This window comes from Pelobates fuscus, chromosome 3, assembly GCF_036172605.1.
Source record: "Pelobates fuscus isolate aPelFus1 chromosome 3, aPelFus1.pri, whole genome shotgun sequence".
Classification (NCBI taxonomy): domain Eukaryota; kingdom Metazoa; phylum Chordata; class Amphibia; order Anura; family Pelobatidae; genus Pelobates; species Pelobates fuscus.
The window spans coordinates 90,299,760-90,318,928 of NC_086319.1; the positions used below are offsets into that span (position 1 = coordinate 90,299,760).

Genomic DNA, 19,169 nt, shown 5'->3' on the forward strand with positions numbered 1-19,169 from the left:
GTTTATCACAGAGCTTCACAGCCATAAAATCCACATTAACATACAATGTGCAGGAGTGTGTTACAGAACTATAAACATCATGTAGCCGAAGGAGCAACATAGAAGAGGAATGTGCTCTGATAGGAGGCAGGCATAGGAAGCAGCTAGTAGGATGTGGCTATGGGGTTAATAGGGGTGGGCTTAAGGGGTGTTTATATACATTTTAGTTAGTGGCCATTTTAATCTGCCTACCCTTACCTGTAGTAGAATTATAAACATCATGCTTTTTCTTGTCATGACATTAGATTACTGAGATTAGGCCTGGACTTGCTCCCAGTTTGGTTACCAAACCTGTTTACCTATTGTGATGAAAGTACCTTTCCCGCTAGGTCCTTTGTACTACTGGGTACAAAGGACCTCGGTGGCACATGGAAGGAATGGCACTTTCCACGTGTTTCCCCTCACATGCCATGTCCTAATTCATATTGCCCAGACCCCCTGCCTCAACAGTAGGAGCAGTCACCCAGTTCTAGGGAGCAAATGAAATTCTGACTTGCAGTTATTCGACTAGGGAAGCACAGGGTTCAGCATATAAGGAAAATAATTGATATGTTTATATGCTAGGTAGTGTTAATCTCTCGCTGCCCAATATCTACCTTCAGTGCAGTATATGGAGTTACCGTCATTAACCCGTGACATGTAACATAGGCTGTGGGGGGCAGGACGTGACATTATATAATGGTATCCACTGGCACGCACTGCATGCTGAGACAGTTAAATCTTCGATTTTCAGGCCACAGCTCTCCTGCTCCTCTGATGTTTAACAAGTCTACAAACTCTACAATGGAGTGTGGAGTGTGTGGCTAATTCGATGTTTATGTGGCTATATATATATATAATACTCATTATTTACCAGAATAGCACTTCTATCGATTCTATTGATTTACATGATTATTCACTAAACTGAGAACTCAAGGTGAATTCAAAGACAATTTCATATATAAAGTCTAAATTGCTGAATTGGAAATATTCTGTGAATCAGCTATATTTTCAGTTCACCTATTCTGGCCTTAAATTTGAAATTCTCTTTTCATTTTAGTAAATGAACCTGTTGATCGTGTGTTCTTTTTCAAAGTGCAGCGTTGATGGTCTTTAATAAGAAAATATTTAATTATATGTTAGGGCTTCAGCCTCTCATGTATATAAAGTAGTTTTTATGTGACAGGCACCTGTTTGAGACACAGCTCACCTGCCTCTTGGTGCTGTATAAACATTGCTCTAAGTAAAGATGATAGGACTTCCTCTAATCTCCTCTTGTCAACACAACCCAGCTATTCAGGACAGGCCGTGGAGGCAGATGTATTAAATCTAGTCAGCCAGATGTTTGAGAAACGACTTATATGGAATAATAGATGGGGACAATGCTGTATGAAAGATTTAAATATTTATTTTGGCTTGGAATAGATGTAATCAGGTAAAAATAGTTTATATGATAGAGGGCACATTTTCACCCCATCTAAAAAAAAAGAACAACATGTATTGCTTACATACCAGTTTTAAATTAATGCTATAGGTTTCCATTTAACATTTCTGCAAAAAAGTTCAAAATATTTTAAAATATTATCATTATTGTTGGTATCCATAAGGATAAATTATTCCCTGTGTCTATTGTTGAATGTGATCATATGATCCCTGTTCAGCATCAACAATAGTAATATATACTTAGGGAGATTAGATTTCAAACACCAAACCAAACCAAATAAGGAAGTATACTTTATAAGGAATATGGTGCATACTTTAAATGGCCAAAAGTGCCCATTAGATTAGAGGAGTATATACAATACAGAATGTTCAGTACCATTAGTGAAATAGAGGAGTACATATTGTATGGAACTAGACCCTTTAGTAATGTATACATTGCATGGAAATATCAATACCTATTTTAGAAGTATATTTTGTATAAAATTATCAGTATCCATTGCACTATTTTTATTTTCCTTTAATGATCTCCCTCATTATTACTACCTTAAAATAACTGTAGGAAAAAAATATTAATATTTCATCCATACATTGTGCCAGCAAAACAGCTAAACAAAGATATGGATAAAGAGTTATGTAGTACACATTTGTTCTTAGAGTCACTGCATTCAGTCAAGGTGAACTCCTGTGTACATGTGCTTCATATGATGTTAAAGGGACACTATAGGCACCAGAACCACTACAGCTTTGCAGGCTGAGCAGTGTAAAAGCTGCCTTTTCCCGATAAAAGGCAGTGTTTACACTGGGGCCTAAGTCCACCTCTAGTGACTGCCACTCGGAATGCCAATAGAGGGGTTTGAAGATTTCAGATTTCAGAACCAACATTCAGCGTCTTCATGCTCTGCTTTGAGATTTTGAATATTCATCATAGAGATGCATTGCTCAATGTATCTCTATGAAAAGATGCTGATTGGTTGCAGCATGGTGAAACCCACCCATGCATACTAGACTCCCAATGCTTGCCTATAGGGATTTATTGGATTGATATCATCAGTATTGATTAGCTCAGCCAGAGTACGCAAGATGGCCACGCAGAGAATGGCGCACTGGGTAATGGCATAAGCTGAGTAATTTATGAGAGGGCACCAATAATCCAAATAGGTTGTAGAACACTATAGCGTCAAGAATACACATTTCTATTTCTAACAATATAGTGATTCGTTAAACATCTAAATAGGGGGGAGGATGGTGCATGTGTAAAGAGCAGCAGTCATCTGGGACTATGTACAGCTAATCTTCAGTTACGTATTTGTATAAAATGGTATAAGCGTATGCTTCCAGCACAATGGATATATTGTATTTCTTTATCTACTAGGACTTCTTATCCATATTTACCATTTTCTCTTTAAAAGACCACTACCAGTTACCCAGGCCATTTCATTTTTTATTTTATTTGGCAAACAGGGGGGAACTTATTTTTAAAAATGGACAGGGATGCTAAAGCATTAGGAATACAGGCGATTGCTTCAAATCCAGTAGAACCGACTGAATTCTGACTGTAATTAGTGAATTGTCAGTCATAGTGAAATACTATTATATGTTTAAAATACTTTTATATGTATAAAATACTTTTATATGTTTGACTCATTTAATTTAACTATTAGTACAGCAGGTTCCATCCTTTTCCCCTTTATTATGCCCCTCTAATGCTGCTTGGGAGAGTTAAACAGGTTGATCAGAATTATGGTCGTTTGCCCCGAAAATCTCATTAAATCATATGGGAAGTTGTTTGAACGACCCTCATTAGCTGTCTGACAGCCACCTGTAGTTCACAATGAATTCTTTTCGGGCAGTAAATATGTTGCCCTAAAAGATAGGCCTGCCAACAGGGCTGACATAGGTTGTTAGTAACAGAGCGTGGAGATGGCAGAACTCCACTTCCCATGATGTAGCCTTTATTCTGACTCCAAGACTGCTAAAATGTTTAAGCCCGGTACTCCTGCTGCACAGTGTGGAAAGTGATGAGATATATCTGACAACACTCCCCCCCAGCTTCATGCTTGCAATTTCTTCTCTGAAGTATCTGATAACCTCCAGATACTGGCTCCATGCTTTGAGTCACTTACTACTGGAGGTGGTTGCATGGCTTTTACTAGGTCACAAATTCAGCCTGGGGATTTTAAAATCAGAGAGGCCCATGATCAACAATGACAAGCACGCCCTCTACAAAGTAACCATGTTAATGCTCTTCCCGGTCTTCCTATAATCAGAGCTCTTGCATGGGAAAAAGCTAGAGATCTCTTGCATGGCAATAGGTCCTGAGTTTGTTTTGTGCAGTGCAAACAAATTTAATAACACACTTGCTCTGCATTTGTTGGTGACTTGTCACTGGTGTCTCCACTCAGAATACCAAGACACCAATTTCCCACCAGTAACTGGACGACACACAGTCCTGGAGGTACAACACAATTTTATTGGCTACACACGGCTTTAATGTATAACCCCCTGCAAGGAGTGTATCACACAAAACATACAAGCTCACCTCCCAGGATCCTCCCCCTCCCTGGGTCCCTAGCGCCTACCTCTCCCTGGTTCCCTCTCTGGGTAACCAAAGCTTGCCACTCTTCCCAAGAGCCTCTGTACCTGGGAGTCTAGGTGCGGGAAAAGGGGACCGACCCTTTGTCTCCCAGGCACAGAAAAGCCCGCCCACAGGAAAAGAACTGGTCTCTTTGTCCCTCAGGCTCACGAGAGCCCACCAAACTCGCCAGTGCCCCAAAAGTGCCCACACTAATCACAGGGACCCTCGCCTTGGTCCCTCGATCGCCTAGTGTCAGTTCACGAGGTCCTGTTGTGTAACCCAGACAAGGGAAGTGTTTCTGTTTTGGGTATGAATGCTTCCCCTGGCCGGTGCTCGACTATACGACTATACTATATGGTGGCCACCCAGGGAAGCACTCATTAATTACTTCCCTTTGCGGTTTCACATCTATGTTGCAAGTGTGAACGTTCTGATTAACTGATGTGAACAATCTAATGGGGCACCGGGGAAGTCCTCATTTGGTAAACGAACAAGGCGGGAAACAATCCACGAATGCTCCCCCTGGTGGCGTTCGCTTATATGAACTGCGGCCACCCAGGGAAGCACTCATTAATTGTTTCCCCTGCAGTTTGTGGTTTTGACACTTAGATTGCGAGGTGGGAAAATTCTAACCTAACATTCTAAATGAGGGATTGAGGTGGTCCCCGTTCGGGAAGCGAATGTAATCCCTTTGTGGAAACACTCACGAACGGGGAGCGGGCCATACACACGAAAATAGAGGGGGGAATACTTAAAAACTTACCAGGTCTAAAATGGATGGTGAAGTCAAAGGGTTGCAGTGCCAGGCTCCACCGTAACAACCGGGCATTGTCTCCAGAGACCCGGTTAAGTCATACCAGTGGGTTGTGAGTGGGCAAGATGAATTGATGTCCATAAAGGTAGGGCTGCAGCTTCTTAAGAACCCACACCACCGCCAGGCACTCCTTCTCGATGGCGGCATAGCTCACCTCCCGGGGCAATAGTTTCCTACTGAGTGGGTGTTGTCCGCCATCCTCACCGACCTGGCTCCTAATCCGCTCCTAATCCAAACACAGAGGCATCTGTGTGGACGAGAAAGCATTTCTTTCAAATTAGGAGCAGCCAGGACAGGGGCATTTGTCAGGGCGTCCTTAAGGGCTTGGAATGCCTGCTCACACTCTGGGGTCCAGTCTTCCTGTCGGAACAGCATCTGTCACTAGGGGAATCTGCCAGTATCCCTTACACAGATCTATAGTGGTGAGGTACTGGCACCGAGCCATCCTATCTCGTAGCTCGTCTATATGGGGCATGGGGTACGCAGTCGATACTGTCTTATCATTGAGCCTCCTGTAGTCTACACAGAACTGGGTGGCTCCGTCTCATTTTGGGACCAGCACTACTGGGGAGGCCCAAGGACTCGTGGACGGTTCGATGACCCCTAGCTGGGGCATCTCTTGAAACGCCTGATGCATGCTCTCCCGAACCGCCTCTGGCACTCTGTGTGGGGTCTGCCGTAGAGGTTGTCGGTCAAGGGTCTCGTATTCATCTGCACATAAAAATGTGGTTAATGGCATTTACTGTCCTGACAGGAAAAGTTGTGCCGAGCAACATTACCGTCCTGACAGGAAAAGTTGTGCCGAGCAGCAACCATGCACATGGAAACCTGGTAATTACTTTTGGGGTCAAAGGCCAGTTACAGCCAATCGGATCCACAGGAGGGGTAGTTAAAACCAGTTCTCCTCTTGCTCATTGCCCTGTCGTGGTTTCATGCCTATGGTTACCCGAGAGTACGTTCCTGATCTTGATATTCTGGTATTTGACTTTGGCTTTGTTTTGACTTCCCTGATATTTGGTATCCTTGACTTTTGGCTTTCCCTCGTCTTTGTGTCTGATTCTGTGTCCCTGACCTCGGCAAGTATTTTGACTATTCTTGGAGACGTTAAGTCCGGCCATTCTAAGGTCCGGTTATACATTATCCTAGGTCCTAGGTGTGACACAGTACTGCGTGCTGGATCAACTTGTAATCCTGACAGTCTCTACCTGGTGGGAGGCCAGTGAGGTATACCCGGGCAGGTTGGAGAACGTCTCCTGCTTTGCAGACAGCATCTGCTGTGCCTGTCTGTGTTCCTCCTCAGTCAGTTAGTCCCCCAGGTGGACCTCATCGATGGACCCTGCCTGAGCTCCCTCCTCCAGGAGGTCAGGCAGGGGAAGATTATCAAAATCTTCCGAGGCTGGAGAATATATGGTGGCTATTTCCTCTGTCCGCTCGTGGTATGGCTTCAGCATGTTTACATGTAACAGGCGTCTGACACCGGGACCTGAGCAAGGACCGATCACATAGGTAGTGTCACGCTTTTGTTCCACTACCCAGTATGGGTCCTGCCAGGCAGCCTGTAGCCTGTTGTGTCTAGTAGGAACTGTCCCTGACTTTCTATTTTCTGCTATGCGGTATATCAATCTCTTATACCAGATAAATCATTCCCTGTCCTTCCCCACCTGAGCAGTGGGTGCCATATCCCTACAGCTGAAGGGTAGGATCTGAGACTACCTCCTTCCCAAACTCAGCAGGGGTATCCCAGAGCAGGAGAACCGGGGAAAGGGAGGGATCCTTGGGTACCGGGGTATAGGGACTAGCATAGAGGGGCTGCTTACAGGGGCGACTAAGTGGGACTGGGGTACGGAACTAGCATCAGAGCCTTGATTACAGGGGCATCTATGGGGAACAGAGAGATGGGGACGGGTACATGTGCCTACCTGAGCCTCAGAGTGTGAGCCGTGCCGAGTGGTGCGGGCTTGCTGCCTGGTCATCACAGGGTAGGTCTTCTTGTGGGTCAGGGGGTGCACATAGGTCGTTGCCGAGCAGCACTTCGGCGGGCAGTTCGTCCATGAGTCCGACTTCCACCCTCTTGTCTCCAGTGCCCCAGTCGAGGTGGACATGGGCCGGGGGTAGATGGTAGATTTTTCCCCTTGCCACCCGGATGGCGACTGTTCCCCCATTCTTCTCTTCCTCTGCAATGAGCCGAGTTTGCACTAGAGTCAGGGTAGCTCCGGAGTCTCTTAGTCCTCTGGACAATGTGCCGTTCAGCTGGAACAACTGCCCGTTGTGGGCTCGGTTGTCTGTGGCGGCTTGGAGAGGGTTCACCTCATGCAGGATGTGCCAGGTGTCTTCGTTGGGGTCTGGAGGGCACGCAGGGACAGCCTGGTAACAGTATCTGATACTGGTCGGCCCGCTGGGCTGCTTCGGTCAGGGTCTTGGCTGCCGGTCTCTCCCATTCCTGCCCCTCTGTAGGGAGTTCATTATAAAAGTGCTAGCTATAGCATAAATAGCTGGAGGATCTCTTCAGGAGACTTGACCAATTCTGGGTGGCTCAGGTGAAGCGACAGGCCCACTCCACATGGGAGTCCTTCTCTCCCTTCTTTGTCTCTCTAAATTTCCTGCGGTATGCCTCCGGTGTGACGGCATACCTGGCCAGTAGGACGTTCTTCATGAAGTCATATTCCTGGAGCTTGTCCTCCGGTACATCCCTATAGGCTTTCGCCACCTTCCCTGCTAGTTTCCTGGCTAAGATGGGGATCCAGTCGGTGGGGCCGACTTCTTGCAGGAGGCATTTTATACTTCTGGACTCCAAGCAATCCTTGGTGGGGATTATTCCACCTACGCTAGCATCAAGGAGCAGTCAGCCTGCTCCACTCTTGTGAGTACCATTTCATGTATTTATTTTGTTTCCTTACTACTTTTATACAGAGAACACTATTGGTTCTGTTTTTTATTTTCTCTTTGAGTGGCACTTACCCCTGAAGAAAAGAAAGCTGCATTGTATCCTACAAGCGGGGATTTATACCGCTGTACGTTCTCCACACTAGAGCTAGTTTTAGCTCTATTAAATGTGAGTGCTATATTATTCTTTTTTTATCTATTATATTCTAGTGAACATATTACACTATTTTGGATATCTGTTTTATCTTTTCATATCATTGGATTTACCTGAGGAAGGACAACGAGGATACCATCATTATATAGATTATCCTATTTTAATAAGATTCACCCAGCTAAGACTTATTTATATTTTATATTTTATTTGGACTTCTTCTTTTATTTGGACTATTTTATTTTTATTGTATTTATTTGATTCTCTATTTTTTTATTGGTTTGTTTGGCGCAGCTTTTACTTTTATTAAACAATAGGAGTATCCAGGCCGTAAAATCAGTACCAGAAGATAATGCAAGGCACAAGACTCCACGGGCATGTGCAGGTGTGTGATCATAGAAAACCTCTATGGCAGGTAGTGTGACAACATGCACTAAGGACTAAAACATATTTTTCCAATAGCATTATTCACATTTTCAGTCTGTGTGCTATCAATTAGTGTGCAGAAAATGACTAGAGTTTCTAAATCACTTGGGAGCAGCTCACTAAAACACTCCACAAACTGCGCTTACTTGCTGAAAATGTATTTCATACCTATTCCTATTTTGGCTGTAGAAGAGCAGATTGCATATTATTTTTTAAAAATGTTCCATCAAAGTGTGTTAATTGGAAGAGATGCCAGTTCCAAGTGAGTTTAACGCCTTTCAGACAAGGTTTCTATGGGAATCCCTTGCTATCGTGAGAGTTTTAGCATGTTATTGGTCCTCAAATGGTTAAAAACAAGCAAACAAACATTGCCTATCAGTCAGATCTGTGTGCAGAGTGTGAGAACAGAGCCGCTGTGCACCGCGTTCCTGGTCTGCAAACACTGTCCCTGCATGTACAGTCAGGGACAAAAACAAGAGGCACAGAGCAGCGAAAGAAAGGGACGAGCTGGGCCTTTGTTAACATTGTACTCAGCACCTTTACAAAGGGATTGTACTGTGGATCAGGCCCAGCCCTGCTGTAGGCACTCTAAGTAGGTGTAGCTTAGGTCTGTTCTGCCAGTTACACTATTCCTTCTGATCTGACAAGTATCTAGCTGCCTATTCTAGCCCATTTTTCTTGGCACAATGATTGGGTCTCATGGACTGGTAAGTTTTCTGATCAACACACACACGGGCCAGATGTGCAAATCTAGAAAACATTGTGTGTTGGCAGAAGACATTTTTGAATTCTAAGTTAGTTGTAGTTATATTGCCTAATTATTCAATTTCCATATGCTGTTAATGAACTTTGCAGATTTTACTCATGTTTCTAGGGTATCTATACAGTAACTCATCTTGGGTGTATTATTTAATGGAATACATCCATAGCCTCTGTATAAACTACTTCTTTAATTCTATATTAGGCTAACTGATGTAAAGTACATATAAGATTTGAGATTATCCGGGTTCTGATGAAGATGCAATTTTTATTTTGATGAGCACAGGTGCACATTTTCAGTAACATAGTGGAAGGGAGAGTAAGTGACTGCAGATGTGATACCGACATTACAATACAGAATATAATCATGTGTACAGAAAGAATTTGGCCTAGTGGCTCCTGTCCTCTAGAGCTTGCAATCTATTTGTAAATGTATTAGCACAAAGTAGGTTACTGTTATGTGAAAATCATAACAGTTCTAACAAATCAGACAACTGTCAATATAGCCAATCTATTTAAATGGTTGCACACTCATACCTCATTATGTATCCACCTGTTGCTGAAATTTTTCAAATTTCAGATAGTATCTCAGTTACATTGGATTGTATCTTATGTATTAGATGAGGTTACATGTTTTATCTACCTGTTGTTTCATTGTGGGTATATGCGGTTTGTTTAGTAAATTTAGGGTGTATGCTGTTTGTTTGGATTTGGGTATATGTTGTGTATTGTTTAGTCCATTTGTGCATATGCTGTAGATTGGATTTTCATATATACAATGTTTTGCTTTGCAGATTTGGGTATATTTTGGTTTCTGTTTAGTAGATTTGATTATATTCTGTGTTTTGTAGTTTTGAGTTTATTGTATGTGGGTTTTTTGTAGAATACTGTCTGTCTTAGTAGGTCTGGATATATGTGGTGTGTGTTTATATACGCTGTGGGTTGTTTAGTAGACATGTTTATGTATTATGTTTTGTTTAGTATGTTTGTGTATATGGTGTGTGTCATTTAGGAGATTTGGCTAGTGGGAGTTGATGTGGTTATGGGTGGTGTTGGTAATAGGAATCCATACCTCCCAACATTTCAAATGAACAAATAGGAACATCTTCCATTGAGGGGAGTGAGTGGTGGTGTAACCATGGCAGTGGCTGTTCTGAGAAATTTTAGGTGACTTACTAATAAAATGTATTCAACACTAGAACTAGAACAAAAACAATGTACACCGACTGATTTCTAAACACGTATTAACATACAATCTGAGCGTTATTGTACTGTAGTATAGTGAAGTCTAGTATACACTCAGACGCATATTGGGCACAAAATAGGGACTGTTCCTCCTAAATAGGGACATTTGGAAGGTATCTGAATCATTCAGAGAATTATGCTGAGAAAGGAATGAGGAAATATGCAGTATGTTATCTATAACAATGTAGAGATAGGCAATGTGCTAGCAGTGAGTTTTCTATATATTATTTCATGGTACGTATTATGAACTTAAAGAAACATTTTGGCAACACAACTTACCGTATATACTCGAGTATAAGTCAAGTTTTTCGGCACATTTTTTGTGCTGAAAAACCCCAACTCGACTTATACTCGAGTCACTGTCTGTATTATGGCAACTTACATTGTTGACATCACAAATAGATGCCCCTGTGATGGTCCCCACATTGCTGTGGATATCATCCATTTCTAAATGTGTGTCCCCACTTCTGTCTTCAAAGAGGTATACCAGTGCTCTGATGTCAACTGGAGACCAGAATCACATTTAGATGCTTTAGTGATGCTCCCCATAATGCTGTGAGGACCATCCAGGGTATTATTTATGGCCCCACAGCCCTTACATGTGACCAGCTTAAGGACTGGATCTGTATTGGTGCTGAGGCTGCAGTATCATTTGACATACCAGAGATGGTCACCATGCGGCGGTTAGGACCATCCTTTGATATAAAATGGATCCACCACCACTCTTTTCCAGGCAAAGAGAGATGAGATGTTATTCAATCATTTCACAGCAAAATATTATGTGTTGTACTGTAGTGTAAGCAAGGTTTTTCCCTACAAACAGATTAAATTTTAGCCCTGCAAACAAACAAGAACCAATAGTGGGTTTTAAAGCCAACCAAGTCATATTTTCATAGTTGTCCTTCAAAAACCTAGTTTGCCATCTTTGTTAAAGTTACATGGTTGAAACTCAAAGGGATTTAGGCCCCAAAGAGGAACTGTTCTTCCTTAATAAGAGAGACGTTTGTGTATAAGTTTAGAGGTAAACTTGTGGAGGAACACATTGGGCTTCTGGCTCAATATCTTTGGACGAGCAATTGAGCCTCACTGACACCATCCCAAATTATTGCCAAGTTTTTTCCATGATCTCTGTTTCACTTTTCTTTTTAAGAATTCAGTCTTTGCGGAAGGCTTAGAGTGTTAGAGGATAGAAGGTAATAAAGTGTTTGTCTAAATGTCCCTGTTTTAAGGATGTTTACATTAACCAGTTTACACATGGGAAATGTCACTGTATGGTTTATTCAGTGCAAGAGATTTAAGTATGCAAAACTGCTGGTCTGTCCTTTTTCTGAGCCCATTAAGACTCATTCACACCTGGGAGCAGTCAAGACTATAAACTAAATCATTCACCTAAGGCAGCAACAAGCATTTGGACGTTTAACCTTTTTAGCTCCCAGAATGCACTTTGGTTGCGTTTATAATACAGTGTGCAGTGTGTAGTAATGGCCTTAGGCATGTGAATGATGGCAAATTGGCAGGGAACATTTTTAATTTAGGCCAAAAACACTGTGCTAGAATATTAGCAGTACTATTTTTGTATTTTGAATATTTTAGCACCAAAAAAAATCAATTAACTGTTTAGAGAATAAATCCCTAGTTGAAATAGGAAGCCAATAAAAGAGGTATTTGCTGGGGGGGAAAAAAAGATGACTGCTGGCTGAGGACAGTCACTAAATGTTCCTTTTATTCCCACGTCAAGTGAGAACTGAGCAAAGCAACAGTAAAACAAAATCTACATTTATATATTTAATAAATACATCGTATCTATATTTCTATATTATATATTTTTTTCCCTTTAGGTTACATTTTCTCACTTCATATTTGAACCAAATGGTGGGGAAATGCTCCTATCACTATACTGCAAAATATTTACATTCCTGAATCAATTTTAGGGTAGTGGTATATGGCTACAATTTGGGCTTACTGAAAAATGTCCTTTCTGTGAGAAAAATTGTTCACCTGAACTAAATTTTCTCACCGTGCATAAATCTAGTGTATACTTAAAGGACCACTATAGGCACCCAGACCACTTCAGCTCAATGAAGTGGTCTGGGTGCCAGGTCCCCCTAGTATTAACCCTGCAGCTGAAAACATAGCCGAGAAACAGAGAAACAGAGTCCAGCGTCAAATAAGATCCTCATAGGAAAGCATTGAGTAATGCTTTCCTATGGGCGGGTTTGAATGAGTGCCCCTCTGGACGCGAATGCGCATTCGGCTCCACTCTGGAGCTGACGTTGATGGAGGAAGAGAGGTCACCAGTGCCAAAGGAGCCCGGCGCTGGATAAGGTAAGCAAATAAATGGTTAATTAACCATGATTCACTGCGAAACGGGGCCCTAGTCACCGTTTAGGTGACTAGGGCTCTTTAGCGTTAGGAATACATCTTTGTATTCCTAACACTATAGTGTTCCTTTAATTCACGTATTTGTTTTCTGGGTGCAAATAATGCTTACGCCTTGGTAATGTTAGATATAGGGGTATATCTCATAATCCCACCAGCAGCATGTAATCCCATGTATGTGCACATAAATGTTCCTTTTCTTAAGCTATTTGGCAATGCAGGCTGTTTACATACGCTCATCCGTCACAACATTACAACTACTGACAGGTGAAGTAAATAGCATTGATTATATCGTTACAATGGCACCTGTCAAGGGGTGGGATATATTAGGCAGCAAGTGAACAGTCAGTTCTTAAATTTCATGTGTTGGAAGCAGGAAAAATGGGCAAGCGAAAAGATCTGAGTGACTGTGACAAGGGCCAAATAGTGATGGCTAGACACCATCAGAACATCTCCAAAACTGCAAGTTGTGGGGTGTTCCTGGTATGCAGCGATTTGAACTGCAAGAACAAATTGAACTCCCCCTCCTCCCCCATGATATTGATCTAGAGCAGGGGTAGGCAACCTTTGGCACTCCAGATGTTGTGGACTACATCCCCCATAATGCTCTTACACCCATAATGCTGGCAAAGCATCATGGGTTGTGTAGTCCAAAACATCTGCAGTGCCGAAGGATGACTATGCCTGATCTAGAGTCTAGACAAGTGCGGTGGAACAGCATGATTCCTATCATTATATATTGATTCAACACTGAGAGTGGTATAGCAGGCCCTAGTGGGCCACTATCTCACCACTCAACACATAATCACTTGAAACTATCAGTGCTATGCATGATCCAACTTTCTACAGTGCATACTTTATTTTGTCCTCCTCCCAACATTAATATTACCGACCAGTGGAAACTTGCGGTTAATGGCAGATTTCCCACATTTCATTTAAAAGTTATATTTTGCGTCCTGCCCCTGCGGGGCTACACTCCTACCTTATTGGGGTGTTGGTGGAGTTCCCTGGTGGTGGTCCAAATAGGTGCATCCCCAGTTTCTGAGGTTTGCAGCATAGCAATCTGCTGTGTGAATGGCAAGGTGGCGTGTATAGATTCATATCCCTATGTTTGGCTGAGTGGGCTAAGCAGGAGACTAAGTTAAGAGATGTCTCCTGCATGTCCATGCTGCTGGCTTGCTGTGTGAGTTCGGCTGCCACTGTGCCCTCTCTGTAGTGTGGGTGGATAGGACTGTAGTGAAAGGGGGTTGAGGGCTGTCGTATAGGGGGTTAGAGGCTGCAGTGTAAATGGGAATAGGGGCCATAGTGTAGGGGGTAGAGGCTTTAGTTTAGAGGACGATAGGGGCTATAGTGTAGGAGGACGTGGCTGTAGTAAAGGGGTTGGATGATATAGTGCAGAGAGCAGTAGCAGCTCTACTGTAGGACGATGGGGTTGTATTATATGGGGGGTTATAGTAGTGGATAGGGAGATAGGGACTGTAGTGTGGGGGCAGGGTCTGTAGTAAAAAGGTGAAGGGAGTGGCTAGGGAACTGTAACGTAGTGGGGAACAGGGACTGTAGAGTATGGGGTAGGGTAGGATCTGTAGATGTTTACGGGGGAATGATAAAACAAAAAAAAAACTTAAAAATAAACTGAAATAACAAACCCAGTTTACAGATTGTAAACTGATAGTCATAGTGAAAGTGTGGTCTTTTAGACCTGTATTGTTTATAGATGTCCTCTCTGAACCTCAGAGTAATATAAAGAGAGCAATTTATTTCCAGATATTGTGAATATGTATTCAGTGCTAATCTAGGGCAAAGTTCTAAAAGTGGAACAATTACCATGGAAACTGAACTCATAGAATTAAATCATGATGTATTTCATTGAAGCAGTGGTAGACGCATGAAACAGTTTTATCATTGTAAGACTAACTCATCAGAAATTGTGTTTATTCTCAGTTGCTGATTTTCATGACATTACTGCTCCTGGTAGAGTCATTCGGCTCAGACTCTTCAAAGACATCAAAAGGAAAAAGGAAAGGTAACAAGGCCAAGGAGGTCCCAAGTACTCATCAGGACAAAGCCTTGGGAAAGGCTTCTCCGGATCCTGTGCTCGGGGTAAACACATTTGCTCCATCTCAGTTTTACAGCTTGGTGGAAGATTATGAGAAAAGCCTGACAGAGATGGTGAACCAGCTGAGAAACAAGTCTGAAATTTCTGAAACCCGGTGTGAAGTCAACCTAAGATTATGGCTCTCGAACAGAAGAAGTCTTTCTCCGTGGACATATGTGTAAGTTTGTCTTCTTGTTAAAAGTAATAGCCGATTCTGCCACAAACCAGTTTTTTTATGAGCATTGCAATTGTGGGATATTTTTTAAATAAACATAAAGCAAACAATGTATAAATATCAGAATATACATTTAGAAAATGTAAAATGCTTATAATGTGACAGATTAAGTATTGAGTGGAGTAGCAATTCAAGTAAATACCGGTAATCCAAAAAAGGTAATTGTATGCAATATAATAAACATGCAAAAATACACAATAGCAAGAAGCTTTAGACAGAATAATGCTTTCATGTTACATCCTTAGCTTATGCTACATTGTTCTTCATAATTTATAACCATATAAACTATGTAGAGTTCTGATCGGTATCCACCAGTGATGCACAACACATATGTAGCTAGTACTGGATAAGTAAGTCCAAAACATATATGGCTAACAAAATGTAAATCAACTAAAGATTTGCCAACTTAGCATATCTCAAAGCATCTGTCATGAGATTTTGGTTAACCGATGCCTTGGCAGGGGAATAGGAAAGGGAAGTTTTAAATGACACCAGTATGATTTGCATATGTGCACCTTGTAGTCCTGCACTCCCAGCCCCTGGCCTGTTTCAGAAACCTCATAAAGTGTCCGATTGCCCATCCACTCCTTTTGTGCAGGGAAAAGTCTCTAGACTGCTCTTGTAGTCTGCACCAGAAGTGATTACAGATGGCAGTAAGCCTCTTCCAACCGCTGCCGCTTTGCCTCTGTCAAGGGCTCAGTCACAAGAATGACAGTGGCCATCTTAGGTTGGTCAATGTGGTTAAAGCATGCAGCCTGCTAAAAGCCCAGTAACCATGGGGGTTAACCCCCACTGATCCCAAGGGGGTAGAAACTGGGCACAACACAAAGCCTCAGAGGCATCAACGGCTCTAGACCGGTAGATTGGCCGCATCTCCCACCTCCAGGGCCCACCAGGCTACACAGGTCGCATCCGGTACTCCATGTCATTGGTTACTGATAAAAGATCACAGCAGTAGCGAGGGGGTCTCCTTTATTCTCAAACATGTCTGCTTGGTATAACAGCTAGTCCCCGCCACCACAACCCTGTTTTTAATTTATTCTTAGTCGATCCCGTAAAATTACATTGATAATAATGTGGTAGGCATTTAAAATGGATTTAGCAAAGTCTATATTTATGGTGTAGCAACACAACACCATAAGCACAATGGCCAATACCATAAATACAGATGACTCAAAAGGGCATATGGCATTAAAGACTAAAACCAAACCAGGATTTTGCTCTTCACTCTCTCTGTGACCCCAGATAATCTCGGGGTAAATGAACATCCCAACAACAGCAATATTGTATTCAGATGTTAACCTTATAATATTGTATGCTGGGCTGGCACTAGAGGGGTTTTGCAGTGGGACTGCTGGACTCAGGTGACACTGCATGGAGATGACAATATCCCAATCCTATTTAGGAACAGTTAACTTCTTTTAATAACTTGAGTGGCCAGAACCTAGACAGAGTTGTATGGCATTAAGGGGCCACCAAGATTCTACATTCAGCTATGTACACCTCCCAATCACCCAAAAATTAGCTTTGCGAATTTTTCCAGTTCAGCTTTTTTGACCTAATATTAATGCCTGGTCTATCCCTTTCTTTACAATTCCCTAGTCAATGCTCATAGAAATACCAATAGCAGAGTGGAGTGCGAAACCATTCGCTTGCACTTGTTGCCAGCATGCTGTTCATGCTGAGGAAGAATTACAATATTGATATAAGCCATCCGGAAATATTGTTCCAGGTTGTCTAATGACGCACCAGGGACACTGCCGGAGGTGGAGTTACACGTGCATAGTGCCTATAGAATCCAGGCACCATTACCACTTCAAATCACGGAAATAGGTGTGGTGCTTATAGCATGCATTTAAATCGTTCAGGGTTTCTCTACCTGTATTTATAGCATCACTCTTCCTCTTTGCAGCATAAATCATGATGAGAACCGGATCCCTGTAGACATACCAGAAGCACGGTGCCTGTGCACAGGATGTGTTAACCCTTTCACCTTGCAAGAGGATCACACCATGTCCAGTATTCCCATCCACAGCAAGATCCCGGTACGGAGGCGTCTCTGCGAGGCAAGTTCCCACGGACTCAGGACAAGAAGAAGAAAGAAGTGTCACAAGGAATATATAGCAGTGATGGAGAACATAGCGGTGGGCTGCACCTGCATCTTCTGAAACCATTGTTTACCTTTGCAATCTTCATAAAAAGTTGTTCAAGGGGTTCAAACGCAATAAATTGACATAAAAGACACCATGAAGCATCTTAGAAACTTTTAACATTTAACACTAGCCTGAGAATTAAAAGTGAATTCACAGTGAATTTAACATTTTACGCAAATGTAACCGAACTAGAAGGACAACTGACTTAGAGAATTTCTCAGTTTGGCTATTTTGCCCCAAATTTGAAATGTAACTAGAATTCCATTTGAGTTCTCTCTTTAGTGAATAACTCTGTGTGTGCATCAGGCAATATAAGGCGTATAACTCCTTCTCTCCTCTGCCTTTTTTTCACGGTGCTGTGTAATATGCTGGTGTATAGTAAAGTATTATAAAAATAATATTAAAACTAACCCATCGTTATTTTTAATGCTGACGTATTTTGAATAACTGTTTCAAAAAAATATAGTGGTTTTTTATAAAGTAAAATTATTAATGATCCTCATTATTGGAAGCCACTATCCTCTCTTGCGGTATATAGATTAAAGGGACACTATAGGCACCCAGGCCACTTCGTCTAACTAAAGTGGCTTGGGTGCAGTGTCTCTGTTCATTTAACCCTGCAGCTGAAAATTTGGTTTTATAGAAACTTGAATGTCTACATTGCAGGCTTAAGACTGCCTCTAGTAGTTGTCTACCAGACAGCCATGAGAGGCACTTCCTGTGGTTTCACAGAGTTTAAAAGATGCAGTAGGGGGTGAAGGCTTTAGTGGGCGGAAACATGCAGTAGGTGGGTAAAGGTTTTAGTAGGTTGATTGCTGGGAGAAACAGGCTGCAATTGGCCGAGAGAGGCTGTAGTGGGGAGGATATGGGACTGTATTGGAGGTAAGGACTGTAGTCAGGGAATAGGGTCTATAGTGGAGCTAAATGGTGTAAAAGGGGAGATAAGGGTTGTAGAAGGGGGTTAGGGGCTGTAGTATGGGATAGGGGCTGTAGAAGGGGGTTAGGGGCTGTACTAGGGGATAAGGGCTGCAAGTGGGGGGAATTAAGGCTGTAGTGGGACGGGGTTAGGGGCTGTAGTAGAGGAGTGCAGGGCTGCTATTAGGTGAAATGGGACAGTAGTTTGGCATGGAGGCTGCAATTGGGGGAATGGGATTGTAGTGGGGCATAGAGGCGGCAATAGGGGGGTTACTTACGGTTCCCTTCCAGCTATGTCTCTCTGCCCCCCTTCCATCCATGTCTCTCCCACACATGTATCCTTCCCCCTTCCATGCATGTCTCCCTCCCTCCCATCCATGTCTCCCAACCCCTTCCATTCAGGTCTCTTCCACTTTGCCATTCATCCCCCCCCCCCATGTCTCCCAACCTATTCCTCCCATCCATGTCTCTCCCCCCCCCAGAATGAGTAGTCACGTGACAATCAGCACTCCTACGCAGAAATTTTTTTTAGTGCGAACGAAAGTTCTCACTCTAAAAAAAAACAATAGATTTCTGGGATATTATATAGACTCCGTGGGGGTCTCTATTTATGTTTCAGTCCTGATTGTTAAATTCATCTTATGTTTAGGATCTAAATGAACTTTTAGTAGTCGATGATAACCCTATACCAGCCCACCCCAACCTTACCTCTAGCGCTATGCTTACACTAACTCTAACTGTACACCTATCCTAACCTAAGCACTAACCTTATCAAATACCCTAACCCTAAAACAATATTAACCGTAACACAATATTAACCCTTATCGTAGCCTAACACTAACCTACCCTGACCTTAAAACTAACTGTAACTATAACTCTACCCAAACACTAAACACTAACCCTAACTCAATACGGAAATCAGCAAAGGGATTTCCTAGCTGAAAGAGTAGAGAATGGTCTCTGAGCTCCATCTACTGGATGATTGCAGCATGAGCGGGAGATCTCCCTCTCATGCCGCAACTCCGGCATGCTGTTCCTGCTAATCACACTGTGATCGGTGCTGGGCAGCTGGCAAATA

At 42.6% G+C, this 19,169-nt stretch overlaps 1 protein-coding gene across 1 annotated transcript; it reads left to right on the plus strand.

The window, feature by feature from the left end:
• The first annotated feature begins 8,743 nt into the window (after positions 1-8,743).
• IL17B (interleukin 17B) lies at positions 8,744-17,562 on the plus strand. Its single transcript, XM_063445225.1, has 3 exons — positions 8,744-9,017; positions 14,635-14,966; positions 16,936-17,562. The coding sequence occupies exons 1-3, from the start codon at positions 8,997-8,999 to the stop codon at positions 17,189-17,191; spliced, it is 609 nt and encodes a 202-aa protein (XP_063301295.1). The 5' UTR covers positions 8,744-8,996; the 3' UTR covers positions 17,192-17,562.
• The last annotated feature ends 1,607 nt before the right edge of the window (positions 17,563-19,169 follow it).

Excerpts from the sequence above, each read along its gene's own strand:
- IL17B (XM_063445225.1), top strand. The coding sequence starts at position 8,997 with ATGATTGGGTCTCATGGACTG. Across the intron at positions 9,018-14,634 it reads TGATTGGGTCTCATGGACTG|TTGCTGATTTTCATGACATT; the intron begins GTAAGTTTTCTG and ends GTTTATTCTCAG. Across the intron at positions 14,967-16,935 it reads CTTTCTCCGTGGACATATGT|CATAAATCATGATGAGAACC; the intron begins GTAAGTTTGTCT and ends TCCTCTTTGCAG.